General features: G+C 44.2%; 1 protein-coding gene across 4 annotated transcripts in view; it reads right to left on the bottom strand.

The window, feature by feature from the left end:
* The window catches only part of FLNA (filamin A), a 110,492-nt gene that overhangs the window by 35,800 nt on the left and 57,918 nt on the right, over positions 1 to 16,774 (bottom strand). For 2 of the 4 annotated variants that reach the window (XM_070741367.1, XM_070741369.1), the window contains exons 20-30: positions 16,439 to 16,556; positions 11,545 to 11,807; positions 10,129 to 10,726; positions 7,947 to 8,120; positions 6,820 to 6,982; positions 5,113 to 5,273; positions 3,895 to 4,065; positions 3,689 to 3,812; positions 2,249 to 2,405; positions 1,256 to 1,445; positions 979 to 1,002 (exon numbers count right to left, since the gene is read on the bottom strand). In XM_070741367.1, coding sequence (XP_070597468.1) covers positions 979 to 1,002; positions 1,256 to 1,445; positions 2,249 to 2,405; positions 3,689 to 3,812; positions 3,895 to 4,065; positions 5,113 to 5,273; positions 6,820 to 6,982; positions 7,947 to 8,120; positions 10,129 to 10,726; positions 11,545 to 11,807; positions 16,439 to 16,556 — 2,143 coding nt within the window. The remainder of the gene's footprint in view (positions 1 to 978; positions 1,003 to 1,255; positions 1,446 to 2,248; positions 2,406 to 3,688; positions 3,813 to 3,894; positions 4,066 to 5,112; positions 5,274 to 6,819; positions 6,983 to 7,946; positions 8,121 to 10,128; positions 10,727 to 11,544; positions 11,808 to 16,438; positions 16,557 to 16,774) is intronic. The other 2 variants (XM_070741370.1, XM_070741368.1) reach the window with 1 other exon arrangement.

Here is a 16,774-nt window from a genome sequence, read left to right as displayed (position 1 = left end):
AGGACAAGGTAGACCCTCCAGCCACCCCAAAAGCTTGCAACACCCCTGTCTACAGAGAGGAAACCTTCCCCCGAAAGGTTAGATAACATGCATGATGCCAATCCATTTATTTTTGATTATAAAGACACATCCTCTTCGTAGGGCAAGCAAGAGGGTGACTTCAAGAGCACAGGGAAGGGAGAGGAGGGGGCTTCTTGGGGAACGGGAGGGAGGGAGTTTTAGGACCACCATGCTGCAACCTTGCCCTGACGTTTAGATCCACCTGCTGGCTTCTCAGCAGTTCACGGATTTGGACAAAGCTCAAGGTGTGTGTGTTTCCCCCCACCCCCACCTCACAAGGAAAGGTACGTGTAGGTTTGCCAACCAGGCAGAGCTGCTTGCCAAAGTTATAAATAACCCTCTCAGTTGAACTGTTGGAGGAAAATATCAGTCATCGCGGCTCAATATTCACAGCACAATCTGGTGCTGCGTGAAGAATATGACGTAATCAGAGGTAGGACCGATAGCCCCAGATGTTCATGTGGACCACGATCCCTGGCTCAGTCCGTCATGTGTGAAGAGAGAAACGAATCCTGCGTCAGGACACGAAGGTTATCTGCTCTTCTCGTAGGCTGGAGAGCTAATTAAGGGTCCTTCTTACAGATTGGCATTTTTTTTATAGTAGAGTAAAACTATTTATTTTCCCGTTAATCTGCCAGAGCTGTCTCTTATCAAAAATACTCTGATAATTGGGGGGGGGGTTTAATCTAAATTTCTGGCACAGCGGCATAAACAGACTGATTGGATCGCCCAGTATAATAGTACATGTGTACTTTAAAACAGCCTCTTTCCAGTCCAAAAAGCATCCTGCTGCCCCATCTCAAAGCCCAGGTGGAGTCTAAGGCAGGAGAGGGGAACCAGGCAAGGGGAAAACTGCGGGGGGGGGGGGGGGGGAGCAAGCAGGCGGAGGGGAGGGGGAGCCATCAGCAAGCTGCTTACCTAGCCCATGACCTCCAATCGACACTGAGGTGGAAGGGCAAAGAGCAAGGGTAATCAAAGTGAGACAAAAATCACACAAAACAGTGCACAATTAAAAACACATACACACACACACAGAGGAAACGTAAATCCCCTTTCCCCACAGTGATGCGCAGTGGGGCCGGAGGTGCCCGGCAAAAAGCAGTCTGTGTGGGGCGTGGCGTTGGTTCAGCGTGGCTTGTCCACCCTCCAGCCTCTTCCCCCGCCCTGAGAATCCCTTGCCCGGAAGAGCTCTCACCTGTCACCGTACACTTGCTGGCATCGCCGGTTGGCAAAGCACGGATACGGTAGGGCGAGTAGGGAATCTCATCCCCGCCGTACTTGATGAGAATGGTGTAGCGGCCAGTCATGTCGGGAACATAGGACACGGTGTAGGTGCCGTCTTGGTTGTCCCGGATGGTGGCCTTTTTGGGTTTGCCTTCAGGATCCTGAGTGAAGAGCAAGGCAAGTAAGTGGGCTACTGTAGAGTCAGTGGAAGGAGCCCAAGCTATAGGTCGGGGTTCCCCAGAGTGGTCAGTATCAACCTGTAAGGGTCATTGAGACTACAGAAGGGGCTCAGTGTTACCACAGAACAGTGTGAAATCTCAATGTCAGGCTGCCTTTTCTTGAGGGGGGCCCGCCTGTCAGGCTGAAGTGATCGTTTGATTTGGAGATTTTGACCTGCCACATATTATAATGTAGAATGTGCTGTAGAATTTGGGAGGGGCTGCTGCATGAGGGAAGAAGGGAGGTGGCCGTAACAAATTCTTTGCAGAGCTCAGATTCATCACTTTATAGTTTATGGTCCTTAGTTCAGGACTTTGAATAAAAATGGATATAGGCTCTCAATCTCATGTCATCTGATCAGCAGCCAGAAATTGAATATGGAAACTTTAAGATTTTAGATTCTCAAAAAAACGCCCACCCCAACACACATGACAATATCCCAAGTATGAAGCAGTATTTGCATCATTTGCTATATGAATCGGAACAAAATTGCAGGAGGCTGCAGCCAGGGCCACCAAAGTTGCAGCCTTTGCCACCACGCAACTGGACTACACTTTATATGGACTACTCTGTTTTTGGACACTGTCTGGAAACCTCATGGTGCAGAATGCAGCTGTCTTGATACTGGTGAGTGAGAACTACTATTCACTAGGAAGGATACAGTTGTGCATACATTTAAGCAACTCCCATCAAGAATTCATTTGGTCTCCCTGCAATCCCATCTCGATTGCCTATTTCTACTTACCGTGATCTGCACAGCCAACAAGCCTTCTCCAGCATCCTTAGCGTCAATTGTAAACTCTACTGGCAAACTTGCTGGAACACCTGTAGTGTTTAGTCCAGGACCACTGGCCTTTACCTTGCTAGCATCATGAGTAGGTAGAACCTTAACTTTGAATGGGCTGGAGAAATACGAGAAAGAAAAAAAGTGAGGGCTGAGTAGATATGTGAGTTCATCAAAAAGTCTAAGGAGTTCTGCACTTTTAAAGTGCACAAGTCAAAAATTATTGTAATTGTCCTATTTTACAAACCAGTATGGTGGTACCTCTACTTAAGAACTTAATTTGTTCTGTGGCCAGGTTTTTAAGTAGAAAAGTCTGTAAGAAGAAGCAATGAGGACCCGGATTGTGGGGGCAATAGCCTAGCTCTGTTAAAAAAGTGCTATTGCTAACATGTTGTAAGCCGCCCTAAGTCTAAGGAGAAGGGCGGCATAAAAATCGAATAAATAAATAAATAAATAAATAAAATTTCCCCATAGGAGTCAATGTAAAAGCAAATAATGCATGCGATTGGGGAAACCACAGGGAGGGTGGAGGCCTCTCTTTTGTTCGTAAGAAAGTCCAGTTGCCTCCTGAAAAAGCACCTTTGGATGATTGAGAATCTCTACAGATTATAAAGAGGGGAAGTATTCCCTTGAGTTATCTTCTGCCTTTAAAAAGATGGATGGTGCAAGCCTTTTTAACTTTTTTCTCATGTTACAAACCAAGGTAATGAGGAATATTGAGCGTTGGCTCAAGCAAGCATCCTAGTGACTCCTAAGAGTTGCTAACTGGGAAATTTCTGCAAGTTCTGTTACTATGGAATAAACCCAGTTGACAGGTTTACCCTCCCTTCATGGTTGAAGACCTCAAAAATGACTGTTCACAGACTGTTCGCTAGACCACCCTAGAGTAGGTGTAATGCAGGAAACCACCATGTAAGCAGTGGTTCTCAACCTTTCTAATGCCGCGACCCCTTAATACAGTTCCTCATGTTGTGGTGAGCCCCAACCATAAGCCTAGCGCAATTCTCCCAACAGAGCTTTAAGCTGATTGGCAGGAAGGTCAGAGGGACACCCCCACTGTAAACGCCTGATTGGTCGGATTGTAAAAATATGTTCCAAGGTGCCAGAATAAAATCTTTAGTTCCTAACACCAGGGGAAATTTGTCTTTTCCCATTAGGCAACCCCTCTGAAATGGTCATTTGACCCCCCCAAAGGGGTCCCGACCCCCAGGTTGAGAACCACTGATGTAAGGTACAGCAGTTCTTTCTCAGGCCCTTTAAGCTTCCACTTTTCAAATATGGTTCTTTGGAAGACAAGAGATCTATTAATACTAAGGATCAAGTCCATGTCAATGAATGTTATGTTTCTGCATGTCTGTCACAAAAGCTTATGTTCTTTGGCTTCCATCAATCCATTCCTACCTGTGGGGCACCTCATCGTCTCCATAGCGCACAGCAATGCTATACGGTCCTTCACGACTTGGTACGTAACTTGCAGTCTGAGTACCATCAGCATTATCCACGACATCTACAGGTTCGACTACTCCTGTAGGATAAGGGCAAGAGGTGAGGGGTGAACCAGGCTCAAAGGAGATACCATTTGTCCAGTCAGGTGCAGATTTACTTACCCTTTGGACCTTGAACTTTAACATCGAGGGGTGCCACACCTGCCTTGCTGGTGTCCACCATAAAGGACTGGGGAACATTGGCTCTGACTACACCGGGAGTCAGGCCAGGGCCCGAACATTTTACCTTGGATGAATCCACCACATCATGCACAGGGACTTTGAATGGGCTTCCTACACGGAGAAGAAACATAACCTGAGTCAAGTCAACTGCAACTTGGAGTAAGCTTCCTGTAGTTCTTTAAAAAGGTTGCTTCGGATAAATTTTTTTAAAATTTTCTCCACCATAAAATAAAACAATATACAATGATACTTCATCTTACAAACGCCTCGTCATACAAACTTTTCGAGATACAAACCAGGGGTTTAAGATTTTTTAGCCTCTTCTTACAAACTATTTTCACCTTACAAACCCACTGCCGCTGCTGGGATGCCCAGCCTCCAGACTTCTGTTGCCAGCGAAGCACCCGTTTTTGCGCTGCTGGGATTTCCCTGAAGCTCCCCTCCATAGGAAACCCCACCTCTGGACTTCCGTGTTTTTGTGATGCTGCAGGGGAATCCCAGCATCGCAAAAACGAGCGCTTTGCTAGCAACAGAAATCCGGAGGTGGAGTTTCCCATGGAAGGGAGCCTCAGGAGAATCCCAGCAGTGCAAAAATGGGCGCTTCGGCTGGCAAAAGGGGTGAATTTTGGGCTTGCATGAATTAATCACTTTTCCATTGATTCCTATGGGAAACATTGTTTCGTCTTACAAACTTTTCACCTTAAGAACCTCGTCCCGGAACCAATTAAGTTTGTAAGACAAGGTATCACTGTATAGTTATAAACACAACAACAATGCTTAAAATCAATCATATATAAAAAGGTTCCTTGATTTCTCGCCGCTATTGCGAGAAATCTTTATTGAAAGAGACACATTTGTAATCCTTATGGTCACAACCACTCTGCTATCCTTTCTGTTTATCTCTCCAGCCTTTAAGGCAGAGGTCTTCAAACTTTTCAACTTTAAGACTTGTGAACTTCTATCCTAAAAAACTGCCACGCTAGTGACTATGACGAGTTGTCAAGAGCATTTAAGCTATGTTGCACTCATGGCCCAGACGGGTGATCTGTTGAAGTCTTGAGGGGATTGCCAAGCCAGTTCAGTTACCAAATTCTAACTTCTAATCAGCACTGCCTGATATCCCCAGGCCATTATCACTACATCCAGCTCATGTCATACCTGGCACTTGGTGGCCACCGTAGGTGACATTAAGGTTGTAGGTGCCAGGCTCATAGGGGATGTACTCCACAGAGCAGCTGCCATCTTTGTTGTCGGTGCAGGACATCTTGGCTTCGGAGGGGCCTTCAACTGCTAGACCCAAGCCACCAGTACCAGCACCCCTGTAACAGAAAGAAGGAAGGATTTAGTCATGCATTCCAAAGAGGGCCCCGAGCTTTGAACCAAGTTATCCATTATAGGGAACTGTAGCTGCTATGAGTGAGAGAGAGGGAAGGAACCTGAAAGTTAAAATATTTCTCTAAGACTACATCAGTCTGGAAGGATGGACACCCCAACTTTCTATGTTTCAATTTGGAGCCAATGTATTTGTAAAGTTTAGAGAGACAGAAATCATGGACACTTGAAGGATGTAGCTGTATTTTACTTGGATTTCATCTACATAGCCCTGCACTTCTGTTTAAAGCTCTAAGGCCTACTTGGGGTGCTCTCCAATGGTTTTATTACTTGTCTTCTTGGAAACAGGTATGAGCTTCATTCACAGCCTTCCAAAACCCATCACAGGCTTGCATTTTAGCCTAAAGTGCTATGCAATAATCTCACAGTGAAGCATCAAAGTAGGCGGCTGAAGAGTGTATAATCCGAGTTCTAGCCCTATATAAGGTGCTCCAAAGCCAAATATGGCTTCCAGAGCAAATGCAAAAAATTGATGCCAAATTGTAACTTTTATAGTGTGATTACAGGGTAAAATTTTGCAAATCGCAAAATACAAGAGGGAAGTGATGGTGCCATCTATACTTGACTAATTTGACTCCCTCGATGCCTGCCTTTCCTCCTTTCCCCACTCCTTCAGCAATATTCTACTGAAAGGCAACGAAAAATACGTATTCTTGATCAGTGGTGGGATTCAAATTTTTTTACTACTGGTTCTGTGGGCGTGGCTTGGTGGGCGTGGCAAGGGAAGGATACTGCAAAATCTCCATTCCCTCCCCACTCCAGGGGAAGGTTCCTGCAGAATCCCCATTTCCTCCCGATCAGCTGGGACTCAGGAGGCAGAGAATGGGAGCAGGGCTAGTCAGAGGTGGCATTTACCGGTTCTCCAAACTACTCAAAATTTCCACTACTGGTTCTCCAGAAATGGTCAGAACCTGCTGTAACCCACCTCCGTTCTTTTTTTTTTTTAAATAAAATTTTTATTTACAAATATACAATAAATACATTGGTTACAATTAACAGTATAGACATGTCAAATTACAGGAAAAGAGAAATGCGAAAAATGGGTAATTAGAGATTAAAACAATAATCCTGTCGAATTATAGTTTAAACAATATGCATTTGACAATAGACAGAGACAAATAGACAAAAAACATCGGCAAACATATAAACATACAGAAGAAAAGAAAGGAAAGAAGAAGAAAGAGAAGAGTAGAAGGAAAGAAAGGGCGGGAGGGTGTTAAAATTGTCAACTAAGATATACTTTCAATAGCTCATTTCCTTATATCTAATATTTAAGATTATAGATAAATAAGAGAAAGTGTTGAATAAATCAAGGTAAAGAAGTTTTAATAAAGCCAGTCTAATTTCCGTTCTTGAGCAACTTTAATAGATGCCTTATTGAAAGATGAGTCAAAGTAGCCAGCCAATCCTAAGAGCTACTCTTGTTCATTCCTCTTTTCCAAATACCGCTGGCATTCTCTCTCTAATTTTTACCTCGTCTCCACTGTGAACTTATTGGGCTTGTTAGTAGTCCCATTTTGGATGCCGGGTCCATGCACTCTGACCCTTGCAGGGTTACATCCTTCAGTTACTGGTACACGGAAAGGGCTACTTGGTACAGGGCTGCCATCATAGGTAACATCAACTGAGTGGACCCCTAAAGGGAGACAAGAAAGAAAGGTTATACTCCTGATCACTTTGGGAGGTTAAAACAACTGGATGCACTTCTTCATGTAATACAAATACCCCTCTGTAGGCTCTTTGGGGTAGTCCAGGCAAGAAGCTGTGACTCCTAACGCTACCTGTATTCTAGGATTTCAATAACGGAAACTTGCAACCTTGAAAGTACCGTTCCCTTCCTTTATTCCTGAAAACTAAGGAGGGTTTCCTTTCTGAGATGCTCTCTCTACCTCCACTTGAGATTCAGATTCTATTCATCAGACAGTTGTTGTCTTGGCTGTGATTCTTCCTCCTGTCTCCCAAAATTATTCCTATCTACTAGGGCATCCTCTCATTTTCTTTAAAAAAGCAGCAGGCTTAACATTGCAAACAAACCCCCAAAATATTGACTGCGTGGACAAGAACTTGCTTGTCAGATGAACAATATCTACAAAAATCTAACACACACTATAGAATGAACTAATAAAAATCAAGGGAAATTTACACCAACTACATATTTAAATCAAAGGTCGCATATTACGGAAGTGCCAGCTAAATAGCCAGCATGTCTTCTCCTTTTCTCACTTCTTTCTTAAACCTCCTTTTCTTTTTTCTTTCCCCTAACTTATTATTATTATTATTAATTAGATTTGTATGCTGCCCCTCTCCGAAGACTGGAAGCGGAACTTCCTCTTTCTATTAAACCTTTTCTATCTTCTCTCTTTCTTCCTTCTCTCTTTTCCTCTATTTCTGTCATAATACAAAATACATGACTGATATACCATGTATTATATTTATATTTATTTCTGTTTCATTTTTAACGTTTATATTTAATAAAGATATCTTTTTTAAAAAATAAAAAAGCAGCAGGATTGCAGGGCCAGAGGACCAAAAATCTCAGAAGAACCAGCTCTTTCTGGCCCAACCCATGCGAACCAGGACCTCTCTTTCCCCTAACTCACCATCTTCATAGGGTGTGTACTCCACATTGTAGGTACCGTCGCCATTGTCTCGCACATAGCTCTCTGTAAGGTTTCCTGAAGGATTGGATACTCTGGTTTTGATGTGAGGACCCCCGGACTTAGTCAAGGTTCGGGCATCTACGTTGAAGTCGGTTGTGGCTTCACGGAATACACCTGGGAGAGAGCACCAGCAGTATCAATAAGGAAGGCCTTAAACTCTCTAGCCCAGAAGTATCAAATTCACATCATCATAGCGGTGTCACGTAACGTATTGGGTCCTTTTTTCCCCGTTGCTAAACCAGATCTGGCTGTGGCCAGCGCATGAAAACATCCAGCTCATTGACTGGAAGTTTGACAGGCCTGCTCTAGCTTGTCTGCCCAAACATCCACCTCACATGCATCTGATTTATGAACACTTTGGATCCCTTGTGACACACAGTACCGTTAGGTAAACTATTTTAAGTTAGTACTCCTGGATTACAAACTGAAACTCAGAATATCATCCTCTTCCTGTCCTGTTTATCATTATACAAAATCATTATTAATCATCCTTATCCTGCAGCTGAGAGTCAGTTTGGTATAGTAGTTAAAGGGACCAGGTTAGAAAACGGGAGACTCAGAATTGTAGCTCCGTATTAGACATGAAGCGAACTGGGCGACCTTGGTCCAGTCACACTCTCTCAGCCCTAGGAATCTGGCAAGCACAAAACACTTCCAAAAATATTTCCTTGAAAACTGCAGGGACTAATTTAGGCAGTTTCCAGCAGTGAAACCTACTAAAGAGGAGAAAAAAAGTAGTAATAACCATAGAAACTATGAGATTATGGATGAAACATGTGACAGTGATACCCAAGAATTTTACAAAATACATCAAGAAATTACAGCTTCCTGCAATGACCAGTAGAATGGCAGAAAAACTCGGGACATCATATATTTTTAGAACATATTTGGTCGATATCTAAGATGCTGGCAGCAATCATCAGTGCCAGTCAATATTTGTGATACATTTTTAAATGTTCAGTTGACTGAGCTTCAGATTAATGAATAAAAGATGAAGATAATATAATAATAATTATTATAAATCCTGCAGCCAGAAAACACCAGGGATAGAAGGTTCTCAGACAGCTTTCATCGTCATATTCCAACTTTTCAGTACATTCTCAAGTCCTCTTATAATAAAGCCTGAGGCTTATTTAAAAGGATCTGCCAACACCCTCTGTAACTAGCAACAAGCTCATACTGTAAACATCATGCATTTTAGTTCCTGGTCTATATGGCTGTGAATACCCTTTGGGAAAACAACTAAAATTCCTTGATACAGAATTAGTCCCCAATAAACAGAGGCCGATAGGTAGTCTTCAATTAACTAAACACTCAGCAACTATTGAAACTTCCAATGACACCGAACAAACAGTATTTACAACTGGTCCCCTAAGTTCTGGCCATGGCAATGTCCCCACGGTCACCTAATTGTAATACAGGTGCTCAGCGACAGGCTTACAATTACAACATTGCAACATCCCATGGGTCATGTGATGATCATTTGTGACCTTCACTGCCAGCATTCCATAAGCAGTCAGTGGGGAAGCCGGTGGGAAGCAGTAAATGGTGGCCATCAATAAGTAACATGGTCATGTAATGTTGCACTTTTGGACCACCATCCCTCTTAGCGATGGAAATTCCAGTCCAAACTGTTGCTGTTCACAGGGGACACACTCATGAGATTCTCTATTCTGGCCTTAACAGGGTGTCCAGGGGGAAAGCATTTTGAAATTCCCTGATATTTCCCTGTAACTTGCAATCTAGTTAAGGTGCGATCGTAGATGATGTCATACCAAACAGCTAAGCCATGGAGAAATATCGTTAGCTAAGGAATCAAGTTGTTGCCACAGTTATGCTCATTTTTGCTTGACTCTGCCAGGCAGCACAATCTGGGGGGTTTTTAACATGATTTTTCCTTGACTTTTAAACATTTTAATTTAGTTTGATTTCCCCCCCTGATTTATTCCGTTTTTTTCCACGAATTCCCTGATAATTCCCTGATATTTCCCGAACTGACGATTTCCCTGATAATTCCCTAATTTCCCTGTTTTCTAGATTTGCTGGACACCCTGCCTTAATCTACAGATAACAACTTAGGATCTGAGTCCCAGCGGTCTGGATTCTCCCCTGCCATTTTTACCTTTGCCTTCCACTCCAGGACCATAGACTTTCACGCCAGATGTATCCACGGCTGGTTCCACATTGAGCTTGCTGGGGAAGTTGGGGACAGGCTGCCCCCCGTATTTGATGGTGATGGTGTAGATACCAGGGCAGAGCGGGATGTAAGTGATGGTGTATGTGCCATCGCCATTGTCCCGCACGTGGACTTCGGCCTGCGTGCCACTTTCGGAGATGATCTCAATGGTGAGCTCAGCGCTCCCGGCACTAGAGCAATCCACGCTGAACTCTCCCGCCTGCCCCACCGTGGCGTGCTCCAGCCCTGGCCCGGAGCACTTCACTTTGGATGGATCGAAGCCAGGCACCACTTGGGCTTTGAAAGGAGAGCCTGGCACATGGGTGTCCGCAAAGAGGATGTTGATGTTGTACTCCCCTGGTTCCGTGGGCAAGTAGGAGACGGAACAAGTGCCATCGCCATTGTCCAGGCATTCTATTTTGGCCTCGCAGGGGCCTTCCACGGTCAGGCCGAGACCTCCGTTGCCGGCTCCCTTGGTGTCAATGGTAAAAGGAGCAGGGATGCCAGCCAAGCCGCCTTTTAAGCCTGGTCCATAGGTCTTCACCTGGAGGGTGGGTTAAAGGGAAGAGAAGGAAAGTTGACTTAATCCGTAAGAAAATTTCAAACTCTTCAAAACATTGCCCTGTATCCACTTCCAAAGACAATCCTTTGCTGCCACATTACAATCAAGAGAGAGACATCATATTTTTCAGAGTAAAAGACAGCAATGGCAAACAAATGGCACAGGTGCCACAGGTGGCACACTGAGCCATATCTGCTGGCACACGAGCCGTTGCCCTAGCTCAGCTCCAACATGCATGTGTGTGTCGGCCAGCTGACTTTTGGCTCACCCGGAGGCTCTGGGAGGGCGTTTTTAGCTCCCATGGTGTCTCTGGGGGGGATGGGAGAGAGCATTTTTGCCTCTGGAGCCTGGGGAAAGCAAAAAATGGGCCGACCGGGGGTCCCATTTAGGCCTCCAGAGGGCCTCCGGGGGGGGGGGGAGACCATTTTTGCCCTCTGCAGGCATTGAATTATGGGTGTGGGCACTCGCACATGTGTGATAGCACATGCTTTTGGCACCCAAGGAAAAAAAGGTTCGCCATCACTGATTTATCACATTACAGCTGCCTCTTCAATATGTGATCTACTTGCACACATAGAACTAGACACATGTTTACTCATCTGAATCCCCTTGTCTTACCTAGGAATGGCTCATGGCAATACATAGGGTGTGATCCCTCTACACTGAAGATCATATTCCCTAACTAGAATTCTCTTGGCTGAATTAGGAAAATCTAATTTAACAGAACAGGAGGGCTTTGAATGAGAAGGAGAGAATGGACAATATTTTCCAAGGCACCCATCAAGAACCGGGACTCTTACCTTGGATGGATTGGTGGGAGGGACTGCCTCGACAGGGAAGGGGCTGCCCGGGACAGGGATGCCATCGTAGGTGACGTCCACTTCGTAGGGTCCTTCTTCTCGTGGGATGAACTTCACCACACTGTTGTCTGAGCTCAAGCCTGGCTCTACCTTGCAGGCCACAGGCTTACTGGACGGGCCTGTGATTTTGGCAGCCACCTTGCCTTGGCCTCCAGCCCCTTTGGATTTAACAGTGAACTCCTGGTCTTTGCCCACTTCCACTTCTGCAAGAACCAAGCGCACATCCATGAATATCAAATCTGGAACTGAGTAGACCAGTGTTTCCAAATCTTGGCAACTTGAAGATATCTGGACTTCAACTCCCAGAATTCCCCAGCCAGCGAATTGTGGCTGGGGAATTCTGGGAGTTGAAGTCGAAATATCTTCAAGTTGCCAAGTTTGGGAAACACTGGAGAAGACCACCTTTTGCCCTATTTTCCCCAGAAGGAAGAGAGTATTCCACCCACAAATCTCCTGCCCTTTAGAAATGCTTTGCCAGGGCAGCTTCAATAAAATGAGGGTCTTTTAAAAAAGTAAGAATAACTCTCAAATATCCCCTACTCATAAAACTAACAAACATAACCAAACTAAGTCGTCACAATATATATTCCTGCTAGTCTGCAGGTACTACCCCCCTTCTTTTTTTTCTTTTTCTTTTTCTCTTTCTTTTCTTTACTATCTCACTCCTAAACTACTTTTCTTTCCTACGTTACTCCTAAACTACTATATTTTATAGATACAGTGGTACCTCATCTTACGAACGCCTCTTCTAACGAAGTTTTCAAGATACGAACCCGGTGTTTAAGATTTTTTTGCCTCTTCTTCCGAACTATTTTCACCTTACGAACCCAAGCAGCTGCTGCTGGGATGAAGGGGTTTCTTTCCCCCCCCTTTTTTGAAGAAAGAAAAGGGAGGGGCGGCTTGGAGGAGGAAAGATTTTGCAGAGAACAACGTGCTTGCAAAGGAACTGAAAGGGTGTCTTTTGAAGAAAGAAAAGGGAGGGGCGCCCCCCTTGCCTTTCTTCCTTCCCACTCACCCTTTAGCCTAGCCTTGCTTCTTCCACCTGCCCCCTTTAGCTGCTCCTCCCTGCCCTCTGTCCGCCTCCCTTCTAAAGTTTGGGATTTTCCTGAGGGATTTGCACGCATTATTTGCTTTTACATTGATTCCTATGGGAAACATTGTTTCATCTTACGAACTTTTCACCTTACGAACCTCCTCCTGGAACCAATTCAGTTTGTATGATGAGGTACCACTGTATAAGATTATGAAAATACGAATACTGAATACAAAATAATTACCTATAGACAAAAGTTTGAAATGAATATACAACAATATATACATGCTACTCTATAAAAAGATTGTTTACTCCATCCCCCTCCTATTTCTCTTTTTTGTACTCCCATCCCTTTCCCATTCTTAATAAATTAATAAAGTACATTTTTTTAAAAAAGTAAGAATGGGTTTAAGAATATAAGAAATGGATTGTAGCACGACGGCACAGTTCTGGTAGATAAACAGCGAATAGCCATGAGAAATTGAGATAGCTAAAGGCACTTTGAACTCAAATCAGGGAGATGGAGAATATCTGAAATCCGGATGATAGGATTTGAAAAGGAGGTAGCACAGGACGAATGATATGTGCCAGAATAAATTGGATAAATAATTTGGATGAAGAATTTGGCATTTGATGTTATATTGCATTGTATTTTATTTTGAGGCATGTGAATTTGAATCTCTGTGAGGTGTGGAAAAACAATAAAAATGTATACCTCCCCCACGCACAAAAAATGCTTTGCCAAGACATCTGAGGCAGGGGTGGATTCCTATTGCTCCTGCCACCGGTGCACTGCGCATGCAGCTTCAGCTATTTTGCATGTGTGAGGCATGTGTCCCATTGTGTTTTGCTTCTGCGCATGCCCAGGAAGCAAAATCTCAGGAGGGGACGTGCACGCAATTTCAATGATTTTTTTTTTTGCTCCTGCGCATGCACAAAAGCAAAAAATTGCCAAAATCCCACACGTGCGCACATCCCCTCACAAGATTTTACTTCCTGTGCATGCGCAGAAGCAAAACCAGGCTGGGACGTGCAATATAACTGAAGCTGTGCGCGCAGCGATTGCTACTGGTGTGGCGTCCTGTATTGTGCCGGTAGCAACCCACTATTGATCTGAGGTGATTTTTCTTTTCCTAGGTCAGTGATGGCGAACCTTTTTTCCCTCAGGTGCTGAAAGAGCGTGCGCGCGCATTATCGCGCATGCGTGAATGCCCACAGCCATAATTCAATGCCTGGGGAGGGCGAAAACAGCTTTCCCTGCCCCCGGAGGCCCTCTGCAGGTCGGAAAATGGCCTGTTTCCCATGTTCTGGTGGGCCCAGCAGGCTCGTGTTTTGCCCTCCCCAGGCTCCAAAGGCTTCCCTGGACCCGAGAAAGGGTAAAACCACCCTCCCCCATCCCCTTGGAGCCTCTCTGGAAACTAAAACCACCCTCCAGAGCCTCTGCGTGAGCCATTAAATATCAGCTGGCCGACACATACATGCATGCTGGACCTGAGCTAAGGCAATGGCACACGTGCCTGCAGATATGGGTCCGCGTGGCACCCATGCCATAGGTTCGCCATCACTGTCCCAGGTAGTCATTTAGATATGCCTCCAATATATCAAGGCACGGGGAAGGTGACTGTACTTTGCAGCTGGAGTTAAGCTGACGGGAGAGAATGATATTGTTGGCATGACTAATATTTCCTGGGAAAAAAACCCCCAACAAGGCAGCCTTGGAGCGCTTCCAGCCATTTTGCCCTGGCAAATGTCCAGGAAGGGAAAAGGTTTTATTCGGGAACCACTAGGGAGGTTTTTAAAGACATGCCTGTTCTTTAAGTATGTTTTCCATCACCCCACGGAACACTGGAACTCTAGCTGAGGGAGGGGGCGGACTGGAAACTCTAATCAAGGTCTATGAGGATAGAGTTTTGCTTCGGGCTAGGAGTCATCCCAATGCAAACTTTAATATTGATGGTGAACAGACCCAGAAAGGAAGCAAATTGTTTGGATGTACAGTCATGCTGCACATCAGCGTTCCCCAACCTTTCCGGTTTTGTGGCCCAAGGGAGAGGGAGGAAAGGGGATGGTTCTGGGTGGAGTGGCAGGCACACACGCGCACAGCTCCATTTGTGCAAGGGGTGGGCACGCATGCCACTTGCGCAAGTGGGGATGTGCGTGAACATTATTATTATTATTATTATTATTATTATTATTATTATTATTATTATTATTAATTTGTATGCTGCCCTTCTCCGAAGACTTGGGGTGGTTCACAGGATACAAAAAGCAACACAACAACAAATCTAATTAATTAAAAATTACTACTAAAATCCCATATATAATAAAATCAGTCGGCCAATTCATTCACAACCACACATTACATCTTGTAAACAGAGGAAGGCAAGAAAGCACATGCTCACCCACCACTTCCAAGGCCCGGTAGAAGGCTGTGGCCCGGGGGTTGGGGGGGGGCATGCCTACTGTGCATGCATGAACAAACAGTGTGTAACTGGTGGAAAGTGGTGGAAACATGTTGTGAGCCGCCCCGAGTCTTCGGAGAGGGGCGGCATACAAATCTAAGTACTGTAATAAATAAATAAATAAAATAAAGTGAAGGGATAATAGTGGAACTTGGAATGGAATAATGGGATGCTGCCCATTTTCGCAATTGTGTTCCATTCACCCATACAATTCAACACTGTATCAAATATATACTGCTCAAAAATAAATAAATAAAGGGAACACTCAAATAACTCATCCTAGATCTGAATGAATGAAATATTCTCATTGAATACTTTGTTCTGTACAAAGTTGAATGTGCACAACAGCATGTGAAATTGATTGTCAATCAGTGTTGCTTCCTAAGTGGACAGTTTGATTTCACAGAAGTTTGATTTACTTGGAGTTATATTGTGTTCTTTAAGTGTTTTATTTATTTATTTATTTATTTATTTATTTATTTATTTATTTATTTATTTACTTACTTACTTAGTTTATTTATTTATTTATTTATTTATTTATTTTTGAGCAGTGTATTTTAAGAGAGGGTTCACAACCCTGGATTGGTCCGAAGTAAGGAGTTGGATGGGTTAGGATGAAAATCACCATCACAGTTCAGGATAAATCTGATGGAGACTGACAGACGAGGGGTGTATGTACAAGAGAAATAGCTGAGCTAAACCTGTTGGCCACAGTTTTTGTGTGATATAATTTGGCCTTGAGATTCTCAAAGCTTTCGCTGATGGCAAAACCCCAAGGATGATTGGGCACCCGCAGTCTCTATTCCAACAGAACTGCATCTTTTATTTAAGCCATAAATATACTAGGTTCTATTTTGTCATTTAAAGCATGTCCTGTGCAAAGGCCATCTGGTCCTGACAGAAAGCTGGAACAAGCAGGCCTTCTTGGTCCAGTCCCAAAAGACAACTATTAGCAGATGTTAGACAGCTGTGCACACTGGCTTTTTATTGAACTCTCAATTCAGGCCTGGTCTAAAAATGGATGCGGAACCCAAAGCCCCCCAGATGTTGCAAGCTGCAATTTTCATCCGTGCTGTATTGGCAACAGAATTAGACCTTCTGAAAAATCATTGTGTTTTTCCTTTAAAAAAAAAAGAAACAACAAATGGCCAGCTTCTACAGCAGCTTAAAAAAATGTGAGCCAAATGCAGTAACAACATTTCCAGAAATTGAGAGGTGCACAATTAAAAAAAAAAAATCACAGCAATCAGAGAGTGGGGCCTTTGTGTTACTCAGCGCCCATCTCTGTGATTAGGAGGCAAAAGAAAGCAAAGAATTGAAGATGCTGGGATATACATACTGTCTCCAAGCCCAGAGATCTTGATCTTGCTGAGGTCCAGGGTGGGAGCTACTCCCACGTTGAAAGGACTTTTGGGGATGTGGTCTCCCCCGTATGTTACATTTACTCCAAGGTTACCCTGAAATACAAGAGGTAAACTTATCATTGTGTATAGGAACCATAGCCTGCCATTCATTTTTTCCCTTCTATGGGGAGCCTGCATCCCTTCCTATTGAATTTCCATCTAGATTTTTCCCAGAAGTCACTTCCCCAGGGAGTCTCTTATTTAAGGAAGGAAGGGGGTAAGGCTGCCAAAGTCCCACCCCACCCCAACTGATGAGCAAGATTTCAATCAAA

The sequence above is a fragment of the Erythrolamprus reginae genome, chromosome 2, assembly GCF_031021105.1.
Source record: "Erythrolamprus reginae isolate rEryReg1 chromosome 2, rEryReg1.hap1, whole genome shotgun sequence".
NCBI lineage: Eukaryota > Metazoa > Chordata > Lepidosauria > Squamata > Dipsadidae > Erythrolamprus > Erythrolamprus reginae.
The sequence above is the reverse complement of the archived record's forward strand: the minus strand, read 5'-3'. Positions and strand labels throughout refer to the sequence as shown.